The sequence below is a fragment of the Nyctereutes procyonoides genome, unplaced genomic scaffold (genome assembly GCF_905146905.1).
Source record: "Nyctereutes procyonoides isolate TBG_1078 unplaced genomic scaffold, NYPRO_anot_genome, whole genome shotgun sequence".
Taxonomy (NCBI): Eukaryota; Metazoa; Chordata; class Mammalia; order Carnivora; family Canidae; genus Nyctereutes; species Nyctereutes procyonoides.
Window position 1 is genome coordinate 9,377,376 of NW_026575146.1, and position 26,782 is coordinate 9,404,157.

General features: G+C 35.3%; 2 protein-coding genes across 6 annotated transcripts in view; both read right to left on the bottom strand.

The window, feature by feature from the left end:
• Nucleotides 1-320: 320 nt before the first annotated feature.
• Nucleotides 321-11,467, bottom strand: MTRF1L (mitochondrial translation release factor 1 like). Of its 4 annotated transcripts, none has more exons than XM_055311692.1 (7): nt 11,177-11,467; nt 7,570-7,649; nt 5,124-5,307; nt 4,477-4,640; nt 2,818-2,935; nt 1,312-1,448; nt 321-552 (listed from the first exon to the last, which is right to left on the bottom strand). In XM_055311692.1, exons 1-7 carry the CDS (start codon nt 11,433-11,435, stop codon nt 352-354), a joined length of 1,143 nt encoding a protein of 380 aa, XP_055167667.1. In that variant the 5' UTR covers nt 11,436-11,467; the 3' UTR covers nt 321-351. The 4 variants fall into 4 exon arrangements, with proteins under 4 accessions (XP_055167667.1, XP_055167670.1, XP_055167669.1 ...); XM_055311694.1 differs by lacking the exons at nt 321-552; nt 1,312-1,448 and adding exons at nt 1,501-1,540; nt 2,572-2,680; XM_055311695.1 differs by lacking the exon at nt 321-552 and having other exon boundaries at nt 1,318-1,540.
• Nucleotides 11,468-19,883: 8,416 nt separating this feature from the next.
• RGS17 (regulator of G protein signaling 17) overlaps nt 19,884-26,782 on the bottom strand; it is an 89,488-nt gene continuing 82,589 nt past the window's right edge. For both annotated transcript variants that reach the window (XM_055311115.1, XM_055311114.1), the window contains exon 5: nt 19,884-20,077. In XM_055311115.1, the coding sequence (XP_055167090.1) occupies nt 19,889-20,077 (189 nt within the window). In that variant the 3' untranslated portion in view covers nt 19,884-19,888. The remainder of the gene's footprint in view (nt 20,078-26,782) is intronic.

Sequence of the window (26,782 nt, forward strand, 5' to 3'; positions counted from 1 at the left end):
GCTTTCTGTCTCTTAACCAGACTTTGATTAATATAACATTTATTATCATGTTACTATTATTTTATGTTTGAAGTTTTTCATAAGTTAAACCAAATTTGTGATCATTTGTTAAACATTTTACATAAAATACTGTTTTTGTTTGTGTACTTCTCATAGGAAGAGTCCAAAATATATAACCAGAGTAATGATTGTACTGTTGTATATTTTTTACTAATATACTGAGAGAAGATTTATATAAATTATGCCTTAAAAGTACATACATTACTTCCAACTGAGTTAACTCCTGTTTTTTAAGAGATTACTATTCTTTACACACAGTATGATTTGCTATACAAGTCTTTAATAATCAATTTAAACTTTTTTGGAAATAATTTCTACTAATGATTCATAGTCAGCATAGTCCTTCAAGGACTGTACAAGTTCATCCAGTAAATACTCCCCTTGCATAAAAGTTTCAAGATCATGAAGTGACTTGTTTATTCTGTGATCTGTGACCCGATTCTGTGGAAAATTGTATGTTCTTATTTTCTCTGACCTTCCTTTAGTTCCAACCTATATAAAAAGATATGAGATACAGTTAGATTCAGAGCAACTAAACCTACAAATTTAACTTATCTGGAGATTAAGCTCTTGATTTATAATTTGACACACAATGTAAGAACCAAGTTTTAAACATTTTGAATCATCAAATAACATGGAAGCATTAATAAATAAAGAATACTGGCTTTAAAGGCCAACAGAGTTGTAGCATTTGATCTTTTTGCCATTTCAGTGCTCTATGGCTTCATGCATTTATTTCAACTTTAAACTTTAGTTTCCTATCTATAAAATACAGACAAATAATACCTACTACGCCGTGATGATGTACACATTTAGCCTAGCATAGGGATGGTATTCAAATGGTAGCTAAATACATACATTTATATTTGTCACTGGAAGTATTGACAGCAATGAATTCCCGTAAAAAGGAACTAATAAAGGGTGCTGTAGTTACAAAATTAAATACCAAACACGAAGAAAGTAAGTTGTTTGCTTTCCAACTTTCTTCCATAATTTTCAAAGGATTAAAAAATGAGGATTCTATATATCCCTTTTTAGTAACTTTCATTAAAAGTCTGAGAAAAACAAGCCGCTGAATATAGAAACCAGGGCAGAAATTTAAGATTACTATAAAACAAATATAACCTTCGGTTCAGCTACTTGAATTGTTTCCTTATTTTAACAAATACATTGGAACAATTTTAACATATATAAGAACTGGGTTATCTAAAAATATTTTATACTTTAGAGCATTTTTTATATTCACTTTACCTGAATCTTTCTAGCACTGTATCTTTTACTTGTTTCTTCTTCTAGATACATGCTATACAGTTTTGCACGTAGCTTTTTCATAGCCATCTCTCTATTTTTCAGTTGAGATCTCTCTTGTTGGCATTCAGAAACAACACCTGAATAGTGTTATGAGAATTAAAGAGTTTTAATAGGAAAATCTTCTTCATTTATTATCAAGGAATATTCTTTTTCCTTCTTTTTCTTCTTCCTTTATGAGGAGAAAAAATAGAACTCTAATAAAAAAGGGAAAACTATAAACAAATAATTTTTATAGAGTTCTGAGAAAAATGAACATTTAGGCTTGATATGCTATAGTGCAAAATATGTTCATACTGAAGGCAGACATACTGAACAATATGCATTTAATCATTCAATTTGGGTTGTTTTCCCATACCCTTAGCTGGCCACCATAATTTTTTTAAAGCAGTAATTACTCATCACAGAAACAAAAATTTTAAAAGTTAATCCTACTACCAGAGATAGTCACTATCCATATTTTTATGAGGACTTTCATCCATTTTTTTTCCTATTCCTGTTTATATACTATGTATTACATAGACATCATCTTAGAGTTTAACTTGAGGCTTTCCTAATATTTAAGAAAAAAAAAAAAAAAGGAAAACCAAAAACTCCTACCATCCATATGCCGATCCATGCATATTTGAGATTGGTCATAGTAAGAGATTTTTATAATCTTTCTAGATAACTGAGGTTTGCTATCTATATGCTCTTTATCACATGTAAATCGCTGCAGTAATGACTGTAAAGTATGTTTAGTTCTACCTGATAGTATATTGAAGACATAAAAAATATCTAGATGTAGCTCCACTGCCTATCTATAATCAGAACTGCTGGACATTTATGGGTGGACTTAATGAAGCAGCAGCCCTGGAAGTTAAGTGCAGCACTTCACCTGTGAGCGTGTTTCTGGGTAGCAAGTCCAAGCTTTCATTTTCTTGAGAAACTGAAGAGTCCATGTCCCCCTCCCTTCAAAGAAGGCTAAAAACTAGTGATTTAGAGCATTTTCTGACAAAGAACCCATGATAATGACTTCATTCTGAGGATTTTGGATTTTCTTATTATTTTCTTTTTTAATTTTGAGTTGGCTCCATACCAACATGGGGCTTGAACTCAGAACCCTGAGATCAAGAGTCACATGCTCTACTGACTGAGCCAGCCTGGCACCCCGGATTTTCTTTTAATAGTGATATTTACTAAATATAAACTTTAGGAAGCTACCTGGAAGGACTATCTTTTCTTCATGGTCACCAATATGGTAATTCTCTGGGCTTAGATCCCTCCATCTTCCTGGCTTTGCAATTATCCCGCAGAGTTTCATCTAAGGATTCTAAATAAAGTATTTAATAATAATCCTTAGGAGTGTATATCTGGTAGTTGAAGATCTATTACAGTGGAAAATTAGTCAAGTTATTCAGAATTTGATTTCTTTCTTCAAAGTTTTATGTTGAAGGGCTAAGTGCGTACCTGTTGGAAGATGAACTATCCGGACAGCACTGTCCGTGGTATTTACATGCTGTCCTCCAGCTCCACTGGCTCGCTTAGTATCAATTCTTAAATCTTTTGGGTTAATCACCAGATTAATCTATACACAAGAGGAAATACTGGGATTGAAAAATATCACATGTATATGAGCTATTCAAAGGAAAGAACTATCCATTTATACATATATAGAATTAATATAAGATTAAAAAGGTTTAATTTTAAGAATATAAAGTAGATGGAAGGGTACCATTTTTAAAAGTCTCATTTTTGGAAGAGTAGTGGATCAAAATATAATAAAAAATGGAAACCCTCCAAATCCTCAAAAACTAGACTTCTCTGTAAATTAACCTCCTTACCTCACAACAGAAGAACTTTGTTAATATCAGAAATGTGAATATAGGAACTTACGTAGGCTTTTGTGGATTATTTCTGAGTTTAAAAAGGCTTTAACACAGGAAAAAAAAAAAAACAATGCTATCTTAGGAACTAAGGGTAGGCTTATTTTGTTTCATTTTAAATAAAGGAGGAGTTAAATATATCTGAAGACAGAGGAGAGGCACATGGAAATGGCACAGAGCAAAGCCAAGAAGTCATACATACACTAGGATGTGATACCAGTGTAATGCTCGTCCCATCTGAGTCACCATCTGAAGCACTAGATTTAAAAAGCTGTTTCATGAACAGCTGTGGACCACTCTGTGACACATCTACAACCCTGGAAGCAGGACTTCTACCATTCACAGGCCCTACATGTAGCCTGTCTCCATGTGGCTCCATCATACAGTTGCTAGAAGCATTAGGTACAGACTTCACCCCATCTTTTTCTGTAAACTACTTCTGTCTCCAAGATGCTTAAACAAAAGTGACTGGTATCTAGTGTGGCTCCTGCCATTTATTCTACTTCACATTCTTCCTTAACTGTTCTGTTCTTCCTCTAGGGTTCACACAAAAATTAGATCTAAAAAATGGAACTTAGAGTCAAATAGAACCTTTCTCCAAAATTAATAGAAACCCTCAATTAAACTTCCTTCTTCACCAATCATTCATGTTTCATCCTGAAAAACAAGTCCTATATTTCCTGTCACCTTCAGCAGAAGGAATGAAAGCAAACAATTCTTTTTTTTTTTTTTTTTACAAACATTATATAGACTAAGAATTTGGTTATGAGAATGAAGTGTACTCATTATGAACATTGTAACAATATATTCCCATTTTAATGTTAAGTAGTTACTTTGTTAAAACAGCATTCTTGATATTAAACACTCTTGGAAAGTCAAGACAAAGCAAAAATCATTGTAAAAAGTAATTAGTATTAAACTCTATTTAAAGTAGGTAGATTCTCCTATAGAGATGATCGCAGAATAACTACTTTAAGTTTAGTGTGGAGAAAAACTAATAAATAATGCAACATTAGGTCCTTTTTTACATTACGTTACATTACATTAGGTCCTTTGTTACATCTATTGTGAAATCATACTTTTTGGATGAAGGTAACAGATTCTTCACAAAACCTAAAATATGTGATGAAGGCCAAATGATAAGAAAAGGACTTCAATATTGAATATCAGTTCAATAAAGTGATCAGGGAGCAAGGCACTGTGCTGGGCGCAGGATTCCAAGGAGAGGAGACTGATGCCTTACCTCAGTCGGTTGGGGTAAGATTGCTACAGTCATGGTGCTAGTATGGATGCGGCCTTGCTTCTCTGTCTTTGGCACTCTTTGTACTCTGTGCACACCTCCTTCAAATTTCATGTGTTTATAGGCTTCTAAACCCCCAATGCTAGCAGATGCATGTCTAAGGCCACCTTGAAAATATTAGAAGAACAGAAGTATTATTCTCGCGATAAACAATTGACCATCACTTCTACCACCCTGAAATATATTTAAAAGAACTACAAAACAATATAAGCATACAGAATGTAAAAGGTATTGAAAACTTTAGCAAGTCCATGATATTCAGTGTTTTAATACTTAATACCTTTATTACTAATAATCACTACACAAAGTATTTATGGTATTAATCAACTGCTTCAATAACATGTCTAAAAGACCACTTTTAAAAACCATTAATCATTCAGTGGTGAGTAGTGAATGACTAACATTTTATAGGTCACTTCAAAATTTGTATGTTTGCATTCAAAATTACTGAGTAAATGATGAGCATAAGATCAGGTAAGCTTCCTTACCAATAAATTCTAGAGTTTAGTCATGGTCTTTCCACCCTTATGCTAGGACACATATGGATAAATTAAATCTGTACTTTTCCCAAAACAAATTAAACAGTTTACCTATTTCACTTGGAAAATATTCCAGGGTTTCAAAATGCCATCTTTTAAAAGCAGCATATTGCTGATACATATCAAACATCTCTGAAGTAAACAACATTGCCTCCTGACCCCCAACTCCTGCAGTTACCTCCAGGATCAAATCATTCTTATCTGTTTCTTCTGAGGGAACCAAAAGTAAGATAATCTGTAAATACAAAAATATCACCCCTCCTAGAATTAGGAATTATTTAAAACTTAACAAAAAATAACTAAATGATTAGATGCAGGATTTTTAAAAATATTTTATTTATTTATTCATGAGAGACACAGAGAGAGGCAGAGACACACGCAGAGGGAGAAGCAGAGTCCATGCAGGGAGCCTGACGTGGAACTCGATTCCGGGACTCCAGGATCATACCCTGGGCTGAAGGCAGGCGGTCAACCGCTGAGCCACCCAGAGACCCCCTAGATGCAGAATTTTATTTTATTTTATTTTATTTTGTTCGATGCAGGATTTTAAATATTTAATTTACCTGAAGTTTCCCTAAACAAACAATATTTCCAATTGCTCTTCAACTGTCTTGCTAATGAGAACCATATAGTAATGCACAACTTCTATAAAATATTAGTGTTTCAATTATAAATGCTATAAAGTCCAGCTGAAACTTACAGTATGGATTTGTTTCTTTTGGTGTTCATGTAAACTTTTTTTTTTTTTTTTAAGATTTTATTTATTTATTCATGAGAGACACACAGAGAGAGGCAGAGACACAGAGGGAGAAGCAGGCTCCATGCAGGAAGCCCGATGTGGGACTCGATCCTGGGTCTCCAGGATCACACCCTGGGCTGAAGGTACACGCTTAACCGCTGAGCCACCCAGGCGTCCCTCATGTAAACTTTATTTATTTAATTAATAATTAAGAGCTTGTTGTGAGTAGGACACTATATTGTGTGTAGAATGAAAGAGAAGATTCTTAACTCTATCCTTTTGAAATCTATAGCCTAGTATGGCAGTAAAGAAAAGAAAAAAAAAAAACTCAAATTGTATCTTTTTAAGTTTCTTTAATTTGGAAGATAAATTTATAATCCTGGAACTGAAAAGGCCCTAAGAAATGATAGATGATCTGGCCCTCTTCCCTCATTTTACATGTCAAGGAAAATGAGGCAGAGACTAAATGACTTGCTAAAGGGAAAAGTGTTTGTTGGCAGAGAGGCATAAAAACTCAAATCCTGCTGCCTAGATCAGTCCTCCTTCCCTTCAGTGTGTACTAATTAAGGGACACGGAATAAAAGCTTCTTAGATTAGGTGAATTAAATAAGAAAAGTTACCAATATTTATTGGTCCCTTAAATTATGACAGGCACTACGCTAAGCACTTTATATACTTTAATTCTTAAGTCAGTCTTGGGAAGTAGTATTAATGGATCTACTTAAGATGTGAAAACTCAGTTTAAGCTTAGTTTAATTATTTGATCTAGCTGCCCCAAAACATACAACTAGAAAGTGTAAGAACTAGAACTTGAACCCAGGTCTGCCTGAATTTTGAAATATCATACTTCATGTTGGTTGGGATTTATGGTTGATACTACCTTTCTATATTTCTGGCTATAACATGATCATTCAAATCTTGAGTAAATGATTGAATTTACGTGTTTGTTAATTAACACTATTCAATGAACAGAAACCTTTAATACATATGTGCTTCTATTTCACAAAAAAATTAGAAAATGGGTAGAAGTTAAATTACATGAGACTTTTCACTTCATAGTAGAACCTTCCCTCTGGAATGGTTGGTAAGGATATTAACTTTTGATGAGTCCATATCTGACTAGATAAAAGACAGAATCTTTAAGCACCCCCTTTTCTGGCCCCTTACCTACCATGTCCTTTTATTTATATCCTCAGAGATAACTATTATAAATCTTTAAGCTCTGGTTTCCAGAATAACAAAGAGTGGTTCTAATTTAATATAATGATTACTTTTCATCTAATGCCTATATATTCTCCTAGATGTAAAACCAAAGCCTTATAATTCAGTTCTAAAAGCCCAAAGGCCTACTCTAGGTCTTGACCTCTAATAGTGTCAGGGATAAAAGGTACAGAAATACTTCTGCTGCCAAGGAGCTTACGATCTACTACTTCTCCAAAACCTCTTCTACCCATCATCTACCCCACTCTCACCTCTCTTAAAATACCTAAAGAGGGGGAAAACAATACTGATATTTATTTCACTACTTCTCCGAAAAATCTTATCAATGTAACAGTCACTTTCCACCCCCCCACAGCTCTCCAATCCTTTTAGTATGAAAAAAAGGGTCACATGGAGTATGCTTTATCCTGCTTTAAAAAACCCTATAATTCTAAATACTAACAAGCTACTTAGTTCTTGAGTTGTTTTTATAAACTCCTAATAAAATTCATTAAAAGTAATAGCACAAATGCTTTATTCTTTGTACAGATACCATACCTGGTGCTTCAACTGAGTTATTTCTTTTTGACATGAGGTTATTTCATTCTCTGCAAGTTTCCTTAAATCTTCATTTTCATCTGAGAATGTGAAAATAAAACAGTAGATTAGGTTTCCTTAATGTCAAATTGCCAACATAATTCAAGATCATTTTATTATTACTGTAGCTAAAGGGAAAAATAAAATGTCTTTCTTGTCCTTTTAATAGCTGCCATTAATTAAAAGTAGCATTTTATACATTAGTGTTTATTAGCATGTAACTTTAAACAAACCTTTTTCCTGATGACAGAAGTATAAAATAAAAAAGAATCTACAAGAAAAATAAAGAAGCTATTAAACTATTCTATAACTCTACCTCCATGAAATATTCATATTAACAAACATGCTTTTAGTTTTCCAACTTAGACTATATAAAAACAAATACATCCAGTAGTTAGAACAGAAGAGGAACAGAAGGCTCCATCAGTTAAACTACAATTGAATTAAAAAACTGAAAGTTACTTATTATCTCTTTAACAAACACATTATATTTCATTAATATAAAATAAATATCCACCCAAACATTTAGATCCTCCTAATATTCACAGAACGTCTGCATGAAGTACTCCCCCCACAACTCGCTTTACTCGCTTATTTCATCTTTTGAGTTTTCATTTTTACCCTATAAAATATGCCGTCTCATCCCTTTACCCTATGGACAACAGGCAACCTACAAAAAGGAGAGAAGGGAAATTTTTTTAGCTCTTACAAATAGCTCTCTTTGTTGAGACTGGACCTTTACAAAGTATCAGTTTATATGTTTGTTCATTTATGAGGAACCAACTATGCTGGGAACTAATATGTAAGACCTGCCCTCAAGGCAGAGTTTTAGATAATTTTAGTTTCTTTTTATTTTTCTTAGGGAGAAAAACAAAGAATAACAACCTAAAACACTAGGTGGTTAAATATTAAAATGATAGCACACTAAAGATTGTTTTTTGTTTATTTTGGGGAAGGGCGGAAAAAGGAGAGGTAAGGACAACACAAACCATGAGATAAGCAATGATGGGAAGTGTTGGTGGAAAGGCAGGAAATTATTCTGGCACAAATTTGGCATGGAAGAAATTTGCTGAAATGGCAAATGTGTTGAAGTAGAAAAAGGAAAAATGAATTCTAGTCGTAGTTCAACCACTAAAGGTTCTCTTAGGGCAACATATCCAACCTCTCTGAATCTCCATTATCTTGAGAAAAATGAAGGACTGGGCTGGATAACCTCTAAGGTGCCTTTCAATTCTGAAATGCAATTCTTCTGTAAGGCTAAGGAGACTGGAACTAAAGTCACAGTAATTTAATTTTAATACTACATTTCATTTAACCCAGTATAACCAAAATATTATCATTTCAACATGTACTTTAAAAATATTAAAAATTATTTTGTATATTAGGTCTTTGAAATCTGTTTTTACCCTTACAGCACATCTCAACTCAAACTAGCTATGTTACAGGTGCTCATTAGCCATTTGTGGCTAATGGCTTTAGAGTTTGGACTGAGGAGTTACTCCTAGGCCATGGAACTACACTAGTTTTTTCATTCAATATTATTAATCAACATGTTGACAGGCCACTATCACATGCCTGCCTTCTCCTCTGCCTACCAGTTTATTTATTTATGTTTTCCCCACTATAATTTGTTAATTCTCATTTACTTCTCCAGCTGTTATATCTGATTTCATAATAACACCATTTTTATTAAAATCACCCATGACAAAATTGCCAAATCTACAGGCTTACTTCAGCCTGAGTTGAAAAGATGAGCCCTTTCTAAGGTATCAACAATTCCCTACTTGAAATTTTAATTGGTCTTTACTGCTTCATTTCTCTTGTTCAAGTTCCCAAAGTTCTGCCTGTTTTTCTTGATCTTTTATAGCTTCCTCCTCTGCCTGTTCCTCAAATACTATGTATTTCTGCTTTTGTTAGTGTCCTATTTCTGTCTCTACAAATTCTTCCTGAACATTCTCATCTGCTCCCAAGCTTTACTTTGTCAAGTATATGCTGATTATTCAGGCTTAGTTTTAACCCTTAAATCCACTTGATTTTAAGCTTGGTCTAAGCTATGAAACCAATTTAGTTTTTCCCCAAAAGTATTTTTCCCAATATGCGTAATTAATTCCCCCCCCCCCCCCCGCGCCCTTTCTGGGCATCCACCTTTTCTCTTAAATAACTTCATTTAGAGGCTCTTTGACTCTCACCTAAACTACCGCATTGATGTTGTTTTCCATGGCATCTGCAATCTCGTTACAGGTTGACTTTGAAACTACCACAAATCAAGCTTTCCTAGCAAGAAAGCCATTTCTATCATTCACTCCCCCATCCAAAAGCTTCCACTGGCTCTCTTCTGCCAACAAGATAAAATCAACTTTTTAATTTTTTTTAAAGATTATTTATTTATTTATTCATGAGAGACACAGAGAGAGAGGCAGAGACACAGGTAGAGGGAGAAGCAGGCTCCACGCAGGGAGCCCGACGTGGGACTCGATCCCGGGCTCCAGGATCACACCCTGGGCTGAAGGCAGCGCTAAACCGCTGAGCCACCAGGGCGTCCCATGATCAACTTTCTAAAATTAGTATTCACATCTCTCCCCCTACTCTCCTTAGAAAATGTTTCAACCTGCCACTCCTGATAACCTCTCCTCTTCCTGGGTTAACAAAGAGTACAGTGATTAAAGATTTGGAGTCAGCCCAGTCTAAACTCCATTCCTTGAAAGCTGTCTGGCCTGAGTAGTTATTTTACCTCTATTTCTCATGTTCCTCTCCTGGCCCATAAGGCTAATAGTACCTACTTAATAGTTTGATGTGTGAACTGGATGAGTGAATACGTGAAAACAGTTACGCAAAGGCCAGAGTGTGGTAAAAGATCAACAGCGGTTAAATAAACTATTAATATCCTGTAGGGTGGCCCTTTATCCCTGCACGAGGCCTTCCCAACAAGTTCTCCTTGCTTCCCCCAGGTGTCTATTCGGATATCTAGTCTCATTTTGAGGCTCTAGTACTAATTTTCTCTCCCCGAAGAGACTGTGGCCCTCTCTAGAGCCATACTAGCCAAAGCGCGGTCCAGGGGAGTTTGCAGAAATGCAGAAACTTAGGACCCATTAGCAGTCGAATGCACACCGATCACTTTAGGAAACCCGTTAAAAGCGCATCTTTTTAGGTCTCCGACTGTGAGTCCAAAGTCTGGTTTTAGCGTGCACCTCTCTTGAATATCGCAGATGGCCCCTTTACCACAACTCTAACAAACACTGCTCTCAAGCCCTTATTTGGGGACAGTCCCTCGTTTGTCCTTGGTGAGCTGGAGATCTGCCGACCTTAGCCTATCAATACACTGAAATCCTGTACAAGGGGGCGGAACATTGTGACCAGTGAGCACAGGGCTCACACAGGCGACGATGAGGTGAGAACGCACAGTGACGCCTCCACCTCCGATCTAAACCAAAAAAAAAAAAAAAGAAAAGAAAAAATTCCAAATGAGTAAAGAACTAACTCGGGAGGTGTGAACACCTGCCCAGCGGCTTAGCGGGAAAGACCAACGAAGAGCCCAGAATCTGCCCGTCCCCCTGGGCCCGGCTCTCACCGCGTAGCAACTGCTCGGTGTCCTGTAGCTCCCGCTCCTTCTCGCTCAGCAGTTGGGCCGCCGCCAGCAGCTCAGCCCCCCTGACCTGCAGCCGGGCTTCGGAGCCTGCCTGGCGCTCCAGGAAGGTCCGCAAGGGCCCGCCTCGGGCGAACAGCTCCTCCAGCGGCAGGCTCCCGCAGGTTAGGTGCCGGCGGGCCGGGCGGACCAGCCGGCGGGCCCACAGATGACGAACAGCACTCCATAGAAACCGGGACCGCATCGCTGAGGGGGCAGCCTGGGACGTCTACCAGAGCCGGAAGTGTCGGACAGCGAGTCTCGCGACACCGCGCGGAGTTTGGAAGCCGGCGAGAACTGGGCGGGCCCCGCCCCCGCCCAGCGCGCGCGCCAGCTTTAAAGGGCCTCCCGAAAGCTTGGGTGGGAACTTCCCGGCCGGCATTTAAACCCCGCGGGATTCGCAGAGGCCGGAAGGGGGCGGGGCGGGAAGTGGTGGGAGTGGGTCCGGGGACCGTCGGCATCTTTAGAAGCCGGGTCGGAAACGCCTGTCTGAGTCTGGTCGGGCGGTGTGCTGTTCTGGAAGGCGGATGCTGCAGCCTGCCACGCGGTTTTCCGACGTCGAGGATGTAGTTCCCGAGCCCTGGGTGAGGACTCGAGCCCCGCAGGGGGGGGAGGGGAGCTGAGGACACAGCCCCGGAAGTCCTGCAGCGCCAGCCGGGCTTTTCGTCTCCGAGAGTGAGCTGTAGGCTGGGCCTCGCCGCGTGTACGTGTGGCTACGGCTCTTCCTTTTCCTCTGCTCGTGCCTCTTTTCGACGGTGGGTAAGGCTCGTGTTAATGAGGGCGGGGCTAGCGGACTCGAAGGCAGCCAGGAGAGGGGTTTCCCCAGATCTGCTTTCCTGCCCCCTTAGGTGCCACGTCATTTACTCGCTGTCAAACTTCCTTCCTTCCTCAGCGAGTCGGCTGCCCATCCATCCTCCTCCTAGTTGCCGTTAGCTACCTTGGAAAGGGATTGAGCGATTCCACGTTGCGGTAAACCACAGCGCAGCAAAGCCTCAGAGCCCCGCCTTCGGTAGCCCAACCTCCTCCATCTCTCTCCAAAAACCTTGAGATAGCGGATTGGTGCCTGGGATACTGTGGCTTGTTTGTATAATGCTTTGCACCTTTCAAAAGAGCTTTTCAGAGCCACCCGAGGGATGGATATGAAGGAATAAATAAAACCAAGACAGTCCTGGGGATGCAAAGGCTGACTCAGCCTGGGAACTCCCACTACCTAACTGGTTTGCGCAGGGTGTTCTAAATGTTTTCACTGTTGAGAGAGCTGAAATACTGTAAACTCGTGTTTTTTTGTTTTTGTTTTTTTTTTTTTAACCAAATGGTATATACGGGAGCCTTTGACAAGGTTAGGTCATCCCTAAGTCGTCTAATCAAAACTATTAAGGTGAAGTAAAATTCTTGTAAAGTGAGCTTGCATCGTCTCTATTCATTCCTTAGGTCTACATAAAAATGCAAAGTGGAGGAAGGAATGAGATGACTCCAAATTGTATAGAGCAGAAAACAGGTATTGCTACTTAAACGCTCCAAGTAATTACCTCAATTATTCGTTTCACTTTGTGTATTCAAGCCACATTACTTGATAAAATTGTTTAAGATAGTGGTTGAAACCCATTTTATTTTAATTCTGATCCGAGTATAGAACAGGACTGAGCAGGCCATTTTTTGACTTTATTAGAATCAGTTATTTCCCAAATCTAAACTCCACTTTGAATTTTTTTAATTTATTTTTTTATTTTTTTTAAACTAAATTTTTTTAAAAAGATTTTATTTATTTATTCATAGAGACACACAGAGAGAGAGGCAGAGATACAGATAGAGGGAGAAGCAGGCTCCACACAGAGAGCCTGACCTGGGACTCCATCCAGGGTCTCCAGGGTCACACCCTGGGCTGAAGGCGGTGCTAAGCCACTGCGCCACAGGGAAATTTTTTTTAAAACCATAGAAATGGCGGGAGTCTTTTGAACTCAACACGATTAATCTCTCTCAGCTGAGTTCTCATAACAAGTTATTTCAAGAATATACTTTATTATTTATAAAGGTGAAAAAGTGTGAGAAGCGATAACTTTATGGAACACTGTAAAGAATCCGACCAGAAATTATATTCCCTAAGATGCATAAGCAATTTAAGTAATATAAGTAAGTGTACTTTTTACTCTTGACTGTTACACCAATGAGGAAACAGTAATTTGCTCTACAGATACAATGGTGAATTCTTTATTAATTCAAAACATTTTAAAAAAGTGTAACGCATGTGCATCTTACAATAATATCCAAAGGTTTCCACAGTATAGTCAAATGAAAACAACTGTAGTTTGATTTACTTTGAAAACTCAAAAAAAAAATAGTTTGAGACTTCTGAATTTCCTTACATTACTGTCATGCTCAAATTTGAGTATTACATATCGAAGATTCTAGCATTTTCAGAAAGTCTATTATTTGTACAGAGGTAAAAAGATAACATAGATTCAAGGCGGGGAAATAAAAACCCAAAACAACTTAAATTGGAGGAAATATAATCTAGATTATCTATTCAATTTATAAGTACCTACAGTATTCTGACAGTGCCAAATAACCAAGCATGTGTCTCAAGTTGCATTCATGCATTCAAAACTCCTTTATGGTCCACTAATATTAGCAGACTACAAAATATGGATATATAGATTAAGTACAATGAACATGGTAGTAAAAAATTGCACACATTCGATATGATAAATCTTACAAAACTAAACACATTGAAATTATTTTTTATATTTAGCAAACACCCTAAAATCATATACAAGAAGTTGTATATTATGACAAATAGGTTAGAGCAAGGGAGAAAAAAATCAAGTCTTTTACATTATTTCAATAATCAGTGTTCATTGTTCTGTTGAGGACAATATGGAAAAGCACTCAGCAAAAAATAATAGATTTAAATTACCTCTTCTGACAATTAAAATAAAATCTTTACTATCCAAGGGATGTAGAGGATAAAGTAAAGATAGTTCAAGGCAAAAAATTCACTTTCACCTCCATTAAGTGAATATTTAAGCTATAGTTTTGGAGTTTTATTTTCCCATTTCAATTTCTAGTTTATTGTATTTTCTTCATGGTATATGTTAGCAGTCATTTAATGGAACCTAATAGCAGTGCTGAGGATTCTGCTTAGAATTTTTTTAGCTCAGTGTTAATGTCCAGTATCTTTACCTCTAATTTGATCTCTTAATAATGTATTGCTTTACAGTGGTGAAACCTAATAAACACTACCTCAACCAGATGGTCAAGGTTAATATTAACAGTGGTAAGTCATGATGATGGTATGTACCTTTGATATAAATAGCACTTTACTTCTGTGGTCTTCCAGAAACTGGTAACACCTGTCTAATCATGGGAAAAACATCAAATTCCAATTAAGGGACATTTTACAAAGTACTGGACCAGTATTCTTCAATACTGTCAGGGTCATCAAAAGCAAAAAAAAAATTTGAGAAACTGTTGCAGCTAAGAGGAACTTAAGACAGGATGACTAAATGTTGTATGTATCTTGAATGAAATCCTTGAACAGAAAAAAGACATTAAAAGCTGAGGAAATCTGAATAAAGTGTGGACTTAATGCATCAATATTGGTTCATTAGTTGTGACAAGTGTCACAATGGGTGTGCAGTATATGGAACCTCTCTGTATTATCTTTGCAACTTTTCTGTGAATCTAAAACTATTCTAAAATAAAAGGTTTAATGAAAAATTTTATGAACACACAACCACTTTTTTCTTTTAATTTCATATTTTCATGGTAAAATTGTTTTAAAAATCATACCAGAATGCTTTCTATTCCATGCCAATATCAATGTTTTCTAATAGTCTCTCATAACTTAGTTTTAGCTTTACTTCCACATATTTATTTGCCAAATTACTTGATGTTTATATTCTTCCTATCCTTGGGAATGTTTTTTATTTCCTTTGGAAATAAAATTTTCAAATGATTTATTTTTTATCTTACTTATTTAAGCATTTATTTTAAGCCTACAATATTATATACACATTTGCATACACACATCTATATATTTATATCCGTGTATGTGTGTCATTGAAAAAAACCTACTTCTTGGTTGTAGGTCCAGTGTGATGTTCATGAACTGCAGACTGAATTTGAATCATATTAATGAACAAAGCAGTAACAGATTCATATGGTCCTCCATCTTGAAATAAGCATGGTTGTATTTGTTTGAATAATTAAATCATATTTTTAAAGTATACCTCCAAAAGAAGAGAAAAGTGCATTAAAGTGGCATTTAATTCATACATTTTTTGAAGTGAGAATAATTATTGAACTGGAGAATTTTGATAATAATAAATATATGTCACACTTCATGCTTTCCATGTTGACCTCTTTTAATTCTCATGGCCACCTTGTAAATGGAGTATCCCTACTTGAAGATGAGGAAACAAGCTCAGAGAGGTTCAATATAATGTTTGCCCAAAGTCACATGAGACAGAAAGGTAACCTGATTTCAAATTTATAAGTAAAGCCTGGTATTTGGGAACAACAATCTCAGTCTGCGCACTATCATGTGTTTCAAAGATACTATAAGAACGTTACAGGGAAGATCAGCAGCCAAGTTTTTGGTATCAGTTTTATTGATAAATATTTGCAGTAGTAACAAGTGAGGAATAACTAAAACTTTTACAGATTTAATACTGTTTTCTCAGGAGAACAAGCATTTTATATTGGTCAGAAATTTAAAAAGAACTGACGAGCATGCAAATATAAATGTTTGCATAATATATTTTGAAAATTAGGGTCATATGCTGTTAATATAAATACACAGGAAAGAGAATTTTCTGGAACTATCCTTACCACCTTTTGAAATAATTTGCCATTGTATCCAAAGTTTTTAAAATTCATGTTTGATAGGGTTCTATCTATAGGCATTTTAGGCCTAAGAAATTTTAGGTAGCTATTGAAAGAGTTCTTATTTTCCTGTTTTCTGATTGTATTTAACATTTCTTCCTTCTTTATTTATTCCTCAAAGCATCTGATAGATTGTATTTTTTGCAAATGTAACTTGTAACAAATTACAATATGACTTTTTTTTTCAATATGTTAAAAGTGTATAGAAAAAAATGGATATGTTCAAAACTAAGAATCCGGTGTTATTTTAAGTCAGCTTAATGGGGTGAAATTGTATTTTTGCCCCTAATATATAAACATTATTTACCTATTTCTATAGTCCTTTTGCAAAACTGAACTATTAGGTAAATATATGATATGCATTTCATTCTGTAAGTAAGAACTTAGGCAGCATTAAAGGACACTAGTAAACACCCCATGCACCATGACCAAATATCAGAGCTGGTCATCCTATGTACATATTTTAAGGTCTTAAAAAAAAAAAAAAAAGACCACATTACGGTCTTGATTTTTACACTCCATAACGTTGATATCAAAATTGTGTTTTGCTATTGTTGTTCATATGCCAGTGCACCCATTGTGCTTAGAGCTGCCCTATAACACTGTTGGAACATCAATATTACCATTGAGTAACATAGTAACAATTATTTAGCGTAAAGAAGAAGAAGTGTCATCCATCCATTATTAGTGTGATCTATGTACAAGATCCATCTCTGAAGAAATCTGGCTCTCCAATTTGTTATATATATTTATATATAATCTATACCCTCTACTTCTCTTTCAATGATAGACACTCTGAATTTAGGCACTATAGAAAGAGCATTAATCTTCTTTCTGTGTGCATTAGCTGATTCTAAGAGTACACAAAGATATCCTGACAATCTAAAACACAAAATGTACCCTTCTAAAGTGCTAATTTGTCCCCAGGGAGGAATATATTCACTAGGAAAAATCAAATTCTACCATAACAAATATTGTGCTCTTGGAATGGTAGCATAGACACCAGTTGAGGGCATTTTGTGTGTTTATTACAGCTCTGTAATTAAAACAGAAAGAGTTATACTATACTTTAAAAATTGGTAGAGTTGCAAATATACAGACATACTCTTAGATAGAAACTTTAAACAATTTAATTTTGAAATTAAATGAGAAACCTCCCCTCCCCCCCCAAATAGGAATTTAGCGCAGAAATGCTTCCATAACATGGTTACCAACATCCGATGTGTAAATCTGCTCTAGAATCATTCTCAGCCCAACTTCCAAACCAGGTTTCAAAAGGATATACTAACTTCAAAGTCTGTATTCTACAAATGCCCAGGTTAGAGATTAGGACTCTTTATAAGGGCCCTTATCTTTACATTTGGTAAAATATTAAAGGTATTGTCAAACAGACAATTCATCTAATAGTCCAAAGTATCTTATAAAGATAACTTATGGCTAGCAGGTCACCATCATTTATAGTAACAACAAGAATATAAAGTAGACATTTAAAAAGATTGATGCATGCAGTGTATCATAGTATATTACATATTTTCTATTCATGTGCACCAATTTATTGTGCCTCAAACATAGCAACAAGTATAATATTACAACATATATGTGTATACATCATAGAAGCATGATAAACTCAATTCGAATCAAGAAGAAATTAAATAATTTAGGAACAATAGAACTTCACAATAGAAGTGATGATTCTTTTAGGTTTTTCTTCACTCTTTTGGAAAAAAATAGGACTTTTGTAAACATCTTCATAGCTATCTTTTTTTCAACATATTACTGAAAACTACTCAAATAGTAAATATCTAATTGACATGGATAAAGTATGTCTTAACACACTAACACTTTCAGACAAAAACAGGCATTTGTTAAAAGAAATTATTATAAATATTTTCTATCTTGTATTCTAACTACATTTTCATAAATAATGTATTTAAAAGTGCTGAATATGGTAGGATAGTCAGCAACGCCAGTGTAAACAGAACATTTTGTTTTCTACTCTGCAAACTTTTTTTAATCCCATTTTGTCAAACACTGCAACAGTTAAAATATTTGCATAGGGAATAGATAATAGCCCTTTTAACCATATCTCCTGAATTCTATATAAATTAGAAAATCAAATTCACTTAAAAAAACAATTCTTGAAATGTCTTGTTTTATGGAAAAAGAAACTTACGATGCCAACCTTTCAAGTAAAATAAATTTTAAAAAGAAAACCCCAAACTTGTTTCTTTTAAAAATGTATAATAAATTAAAAAATGAGAGGTAGTTAAAAAATGACAAAAACCTATAATTTTAATATCATCCTTAATATAAGGCCAGTATTCTCAGTGGATATAAATATTTTTAAAACTTTCACTTTAGGTGACTCAATACTATATTTATTAAGTTAAAAAAATAGCCTCCAGGGGATATTAATATTCAAATGTAACACCTTGATATAAATATGACACTGACTTGTGTGTGTGTGCATGATAGGATACTGTTTTCTTGAGTGTCAAAAGTACATGCCAATGTCAGGCAAGTATTCTGTCTTAAAGATTTACCAGTACTTATAAAAAATAATATGGCAGCTAAAGATTTGAGCACTGTACTGCCTTTCAGTTATGGATGAGTATTAATAGTTTGGTTTTAACATTTTTAAAATAAGTCATTCTGAAGATACTATGAAAACAGTTAAGGTCTGAAGTAGAGGATTATCTTCTTCATAACCCTTACAAAACTTCACTTGGTTAAAAACTTAGCTTTTCATTAGATTTTGCTTTCAAGGAAAATATGCCACAGGACAGATGCTATTCATCAAAATGTTTTATATGCTACATGTAGGCATTCCTTTATTAAATCCTATTTTTTTAATATCCCAAAACTAAGTTATCGAGCTTAGTAATTTTTTTCTTGCTAAAGTACATACTTTACACAACCGTTTTAGAACTGGAGAGCCAGTCTTTAATAAGTTAATTACAGTATTGGACATCTGATATATACATAGATTTTCTTCTATTACAATTAAAAACAATTATCACTCTTTGATTTGTCATTGAGATAGAATATCTTCAAATTGTTTTGTGCTTTTTTTCTCTTTTCTTCTTCTTGTTGTTTACATAGCAAACTATTCTGTAAAGAAAATGCCACAGTTTTGGCAGTGAACAACCAGAGGAAATTCCCCCATTAGGATTTCCCAACAAACAGAGATAAATAGCTCTTTTTCCATGTACAGAAATATTGGCTTCAAAATGAGTGTACTGAACACAGTATATAGCATGTTGAATATCATTGTTACAACTTAAAAATTGGCTTTTTCTGTCTTAGATTATATTTAAAAATGCAAACCACAGCCAATTTTTTTGGCAATTATTTCTATAAGACCATATTGCACAAAAGTCCTTAAATACAGATATAAGTTATGCCATTGGATTAAATATTACAACAGCTACGTGGCAAATGAAGCAGTTTTACTTTGCACATGCAGTCTCTGGGGATACGCTAGGAGACTGTTCATAGGACTACAAATACAGTTTGCTTGCAAGTAGAATGAGTGTTGAATAAAACAAACTTAATTTGGCAATTCGTTGTTTTTTGTGGTATTTTCTCCAAACTTAACCAGGATCACCTTGATAAAAATGGAGACAAAGACCATATGGTTGTATTTTCACAGTAGCCTGAGGAATGCTAAACTGGAGTTCTCCAGGAACTCAGTTTCTGGTGTTATTTAACTACTTGTATTTCCCATCCCAGCCCTCCAAAATGATTTTTTTTTTTTTTTTTTTTTAGTGAAAATTAAGATTCAGAAGTAGAGCTGGCAGTACTTTCAACAAAGGACTTATAAATTTGAGAGTTCAAAAACCTTGGGAAAGAATCTCTGTGCATTAAGGTATATATCTGAAGTTGGGCATCTTCATACATGTGAGGATTAGGATCCAACAGATTTCTATTGATCACCTCTCTAACTCGAGAATCGAGACTCACCTAAAAAGAAATAAGAGCAGATACATTAAATAACATTTTTTTTCCAAAAGATCTCAATTAAGTAAATACTGGTTTGTGACATTTCAAAGAAACTTCAAAGAGTTAAATTCAACTGCCTAAAATCTTGAGGTTACCTTTTCTTTTTTCTTTTTTTTTTGAGGTTACCTTTTCCAAGGCTATATAACCTTGCATACTTTTCTTCTTCAGAAGTTAAATTAAAAGAAACAAAAAACAACTTGTCTTTAAAACCAAAAATTCAGTTCACAGATATCCTGGCTCATTTGGATTTTTCTTGTCTATGCATTCAACTCAGGGGGTTTTGATCCATTTCTGTTCATTGAGGCACCAGAAAATCCCTAGCCAGAATACAAATTTTTATCCTTTTATGTGACTGCTGAGGTGACTCTCTTGATGGGATAAGGTAAAAATCTAGCAGAGAGTAGTTCTTTGGCAAAAATTAGCATGATATTGAGTGCTGATTTCCTGATGGTTTTATATCCCAGCAAATCCTACAGCGTCAAAGTAAGAAACCATGAATGTAAAATGGTACAGAAGAGCAAAACCACAGCAGGCATTCTCCATGTCTTCTGTGTATTAAAGAGTAAGTAGAACAGTTGCTTGAAGTGGAGTCTTTGAAAGGAGAAATGTAAGTAGGAATTCAGAATACCCATACAAGTAATCAGTACAGTATTATTTAAAAAGCGTAAATAAGTAAAATTCTGCAAATGATAGCTTTTTGTTTTGTTTTCCCTCACTAAATGCTGATCCTGTTGAAGCTGGTAGGACTTCTGGAAAGGGAACTGGGGAAAAATAAGTAGTTATAAGGGAATGCTTGGGCAACAGAAGTAAGCTCTGCTCTGAAGTGACATGCTAGCAAATCCTAAGAGGCCAGCCATCCCCAATTTGTCCTGATCGGTCTCATTCCTCACTGTTGAACATGGACTAGAGCATTGTGATCCATATTATCTGTCTCATGAGGTACCCAACACTATACAAACCTTTCATATTTATAGGTAAACGTTTTGTCATAAGCATTTCACAAAAGCCTTTTTGGTTCCGGCTTCTTTTCCCACCTGCTGTTTGGATTAAGCCTGGGGTCTAAGTCCTAATGACTGAAGTAGCTCATATTCCATCTGATGTTGCTAGATTCTTGAGCTCTGTGATCCCTATTCCATTGGTTTGATTGCTCCACCCCAGAGATGGTTGCTATGGGAGGGAGATAGTGATCCAGACTAAATTTCTGTGGCTAGCTAGACCAACATTACAGAAAAAATTAAAAGTCTCTTGGCTGAACTACATATTGTCTTATAGGAATTCTTAAAAAAAAGTTCCAGAAATGGATCATTTAGGTTTTATTCTGTGTTACTGCCATTTGAGGTCATCATCAAGTACAAAATAATTTTAAAAATACAGAATTTTTTTCTAAGCTTTTTATTTAAAAATATTGTTTATCTCTCTCTACTCAACAGGAATATTTTGACACTGGAGTTTAAGCCAATTTTATACTGACAAGTGGTGTTATGGTAAGATGAAATCTTACCAAATACATTAAACTGTTTTTGTAGATGTTTTTGCTCTTACTTTTGAACTTGAAATTTTTTGTTTCAATGGAGGAGGAAATGTTACATTAGCAATAAAGAAAGAAAATCATTTATTTTTTAGATAACAGCATAATTAAATATAGTATAATTGTAGCTAGAACCATATTAGTTATCTGGAGACAGAAATAAAATACCTTGAATTATTAAATGTCTTGAGTCCTCATTGTATAATTTTACTTTTTGCAAATTAAAAACAGAGGTGGAAGATCATAGAGAAAGTAATACCATCCAACATTTAGTAACCTGTAACAAAAACTCATTTGTGATTTCTATTTAAAACATAAAATATTTACCTTAATATCTGCTTGTTTGGAAAGGCTGTCAGTCAAAAGAAGTGTAGAGAGGTCAAATAACAAGGATAAACCCCACAGGTATAATAATCTATAGTTTCATCTGGTGGCATCTTTGTGCTTCAGATTGTGGAACATCTATAATACAAATTAGTGGGGGTGGATCCCAGCATGGGCCTGAGCCATAGTCATCATTGGATTCAAGCACAACCAGATGGCTCATAATCCCATCTAATCTGAGGTCCAAGGCTTAAGGGACAAAGAAGTTTCCCATAAATAACTCATCCTAAGGGAAGAGAAAGTTGAAAAGCACAAGACAAGACCTACCATTGGGCAATGGGAATACTGGTAGTACACAGTCCTCATAAACACATCTAGGTAGGGGAAGGGAGGATACAATGCAGCAGTCACAGCATTTAAAAAAAAAAAAAAAAAAGAAGTACTCCTGTGGGATGGGGCACCAGACAGCTCTTACGGATTGGGCAGCATTCACCCAGCAGTTGTAGCAGTGCTGGAAACAGAGGCTGTGTTGGAGAGGTGGCAAGTGAAGTTTAAGAGTTTCATATGACTTTGTGATAGACCTCAGGGACTTGGAAGCATTCAGTCACACAGGGAGCAGGAGACCGGGGAAGAAGAAAAGCAAGTGACTTGTAAACATACAAATATCCACCAGCAACTTCACAAACTAGTTGGGAGGAAAATGCCATGATTGCTGAAGGTTCAACAAAGGTGGCGGTGGTGTGGAGGGGATGAAGACGGAATTCTTGCTAGTGTGGCTTGGGAAAACCTGGCTCAAACTGAGTGATACACCTGCTTCATCTTGTTACATTTCCTACCCAGTAGAGGAAAACATTGAAATAGGTGAACATTGCCAGAGGTTGCACACTACGTTTGACCCTGCATTTCTGTTCTATCCATCAAGATGCAATGGAAATCTTGACTTTGTGGATATTTGGGGCAGAATTTTACTGAAAATGATGAATTTTCAACAGAAGTCTTTTTCCCTTGTGGAAAACCCTCCTAAAATTAATCAGATTAATTCCTTAAACAATTCTTTAGATATCGTGATTATGTTTTTTCCTCCATTTTTCCATTTTATTTTTAATTTTATCGAAGTTGCTTTATTTAGGATTCTTTTTGAAGTAAAATTCTGATTTTTTTTCCCTTTATAAGTTCATATTAAATTTTACCAATGACAGCTTCTGCACTGGAGATGTTCTTTTTAACTAAATTTGGTTTTCTCACAATGTTTTATAAAGAATATCTGATTCTCCCATCAGTTTTAACAAATTTATACCATGTGTATAAATTTGTGTATAAATATGACTTTTAGTCATATTACTTTGTGTTGATTATTTTCTACTGAAAATAGCTATAAATTGCAAATAAGACTATTGGAATTTATCTCTTGGAACAAAGATCACTGGTAGGATAAAGTGCAGTAAACATATTCCTGGTAGGGCTCAAATGTTTCTCTTGCCTGCCTGAGAGACAGTTCAGGCATATAGTTATGATTGCTATTTCTTTTTGTCTCAAGCTCTAAGAATGGGTTTATAGAAATCTATAGAAGTGTCTTGAAGAAATTGCAAGGCAATGGGCTTACCAATCAACATATTACAGTTGTAATATGATTTGGAATCAGAAGACCTTGGGCTGTGTTCTCTCTCTTTCAGATATAGTTCTATTGTCGTAAAGCAGTTGTTTCACCTCTGAGAATCCATTCATTTCCTTTGCTATAAAATGGTGCCCTCTGTCTTAGTGGCTAAAGGATTCTTGTGAGACTTATATTGTAATAATATATGTGAAACCATTTTGTCAATAACAAAGTTTAAGCCCAAAAGTGCTATTAATGATAATAATTAACCTTAAGTTTCATGACACCTTTTTGATCAAGCACACTGTCTTCAAAACTTTCTATCAACTTGAATTTTACCTTCTCAGAGTGACCCTACCTAACGACCCCTATTGTAAACACCCTTGACCTCCACCCCCTTCATGTTTATCACAATTTTTAGTTACTTGCTTATGACATGATTTCTGTCTTCCCAAAATGTAAGCTCTGTAAAAGATTGGCCAATGTTTTTCTCGTTCATCAACATATTCCCAGCATCTAAGCCAGTATCTGGCTCACAGGAAACAGTCAAATATTTTTTGAATGATCATATGCATGCATAAAGAAATGAATCCAGGAGAATACAGTCAAATGAGTCCTGTTTAGAAAAACTAATTTAAATCATTGAAAGTGCTAAATTCACATAATTTTGCTTGGAGAGGCACATACTTGCACACACAGAATCTGCATGTCTATCACATACACATTATTTTTAGATAATTTTGGAATTTAGATAGGTTTACTGTTTTTTTTCCTCCCAGATAGCAACTTGAAAATTCAGAATGAAATCAGAAGAAGCAAACGACTCCTACTACTAATCAAATCACCATGGGAAAGAGCCTGAAAGTCAGAGACTTAATGAGTTTTTGAACTTTTTCTATGCCATTCTACAAAATGAGGCTGAGGCTAGAGACCACTAAAGTGAGTTGCTTAGTGTCATAAGGATGGTAAGTAGTAGTAGGCTGGATTAGGACAATGCCAGCAATGAACAATGATAAGGAAGGACAATGATAAGGACAATGCCGTCACTAAAGAGATTTGCAGGAAACTGAACACAGTTTTCTTCACTTATGTCTTACATTTGTTGCAAGATTCATAATTATTCATTCAATAGATCAATCCTGTTTATAGTAGGTAATGGCTTTTAATAGTTTTTTTTTGAGACTTTATTTTTAAAATAATCTTTACAACCCAACATGGGGCACAAACTTAGTTCAAGCATTGCATGCTCTACCAACTGAGCCAGTAACCCCAAATGGACTTTTTATTAATAAAAAGTTGTTTATTTTGCTGGGTTTATCCTTTCAATTTTTAACAAATATAAGCTGCCATCAGTATCTGCTATTTGCAACAAGATTGCTATTAATCTTAAATTCCTCTTTACTACCCCCATTTTCTCTTTGAGAACATCACATATAAAATTTACTTTTGAAAAATGCTATTCTTTGTTTCTAGTTGTTTTTTTAATCCCAAATTTGGCCCCTTCCCTCTTGAAATGTACGCTATACCAAGAAATGGAAGTTATATTGTCTCCTGATTACAAACATATATTTTATAACGTAATGCTCAAATTATTAAAAATGCCTAAAACATGCTCTTCAAATAATGAAATGTAATTTCAAGTACACTTGCTTCATGAAGAAAATAAGTTCTCTCTATATAAATAATTTCAAGAATGTAGACTTTCTGTTTAGCCAAGAGGAACATGAAAACTCAGTCAAATTAAGATAAAACAAGAGTCTAGGGAAGAAAGATGAGGTTCTAGTTAAGAATGGAATCCATAAAAAAAAAAAAGATGGAATCCATGACAATTTTTAGTCATTTTTATAAATGATTCAAATATTCATGTTTAAAAATATTCTGAATAAGTAGGAACAATAGAGTTTCAGAGGTAGAAAGGCCAGATTGGCCCCCAAATGGGAATTGGGTCCCAACTCCAATTAGTTCGTAGAGGCTGCTTTGAATATTGTGTTGAAAGAAATTCTCAGGTTAATTCTGGGAATAGCAGTGAGAACCATGACTGATTAGCCATGTCACTTGGTGGAGAGAATGCACTAAGTAGCACAGGAGCCTTACCACTATCATTCTGGATTGGTTTACTATTCTTTGTTTCCCTTTTTATTTTTGTAAACAAATTGACTAACAAATTAGAGAAGTGAACTAATTTATCCCAGGCCACACAATCAGGTTGAAGCAGAGCCAGAACCAGTATCCCATGCACTTGAATGATTGGTTCAGTGTTCTTAGTACTATATAGGCAGGGCTGTCTTCATGTGACATGTATTTTCTCCAGTGTCGGAATACAAAATTTGAAGGGTGACTACTGAAATTTATATGCTAATAAAATCCAGGTAGAATTGGTTAGATGCTCAGGTTCCAGATAGTCTACAAACCTGAAGAATGTATTTCTGATGTTAGAACCACAAAGTGGCATCAGTAATAAATGCATTGAGGCTATGAATACTTTTTCTATATTAATGAGGGAAATAAAAAATAAAACAATCTTTGTGTATCCAATTCCAGGTTTTTCATTTTGTAGAGACAGTACTACTGGAGTAGTCTGGAATGCCAATAGTAATTATTACTTAAAAAAAATTTTAAAGCTTAATTAGATATACCTCATTAGAAGTGAAATAGTCTATATAGCCTTCCAAACATAGAGATTGCTAAAGTAGACATGGATTCATTTTATAGATTGCAAAGTGAGGAGTATAAGGCAGTTATTGGGGCCACATCCCTGGTTGGATGAGGCACCAGTGAGCACAGCCTATTTCTAGAGAACTATAAATGTCTGCACACACAGAAGAGGAGTGTGGAGCAGAAGGTAGCAGGTCAGGATATTAAATGCGCAGAAACAAAAGATAAAAAGAGGGTGGTATGGAGAACGGAAGGATTCAGGAACCTCTAAATTCCAATGCTTTAAAGCATGTCTGGAACTCTGTCATTCGGCACTCCAGAGGCCTGGCTACACAACTAATTCCTCCCTCATCAATTGCTTTTAACTCTGGCAGCTGGAGCATTTCTCAGGATAAAAAAAAAAAATTTAAGTTAATGGAAAAGTGTTAATTTGGTTGCTTGAAATGTTCCTTATTTATTAGGTACATTTCGGCAATGGCAAAAATAGAGCACACTTTGAATAACAGGATAATTGGAATGAATAAATGAATAAATAAATAAACAAACAGACAAATAAATAAAATTG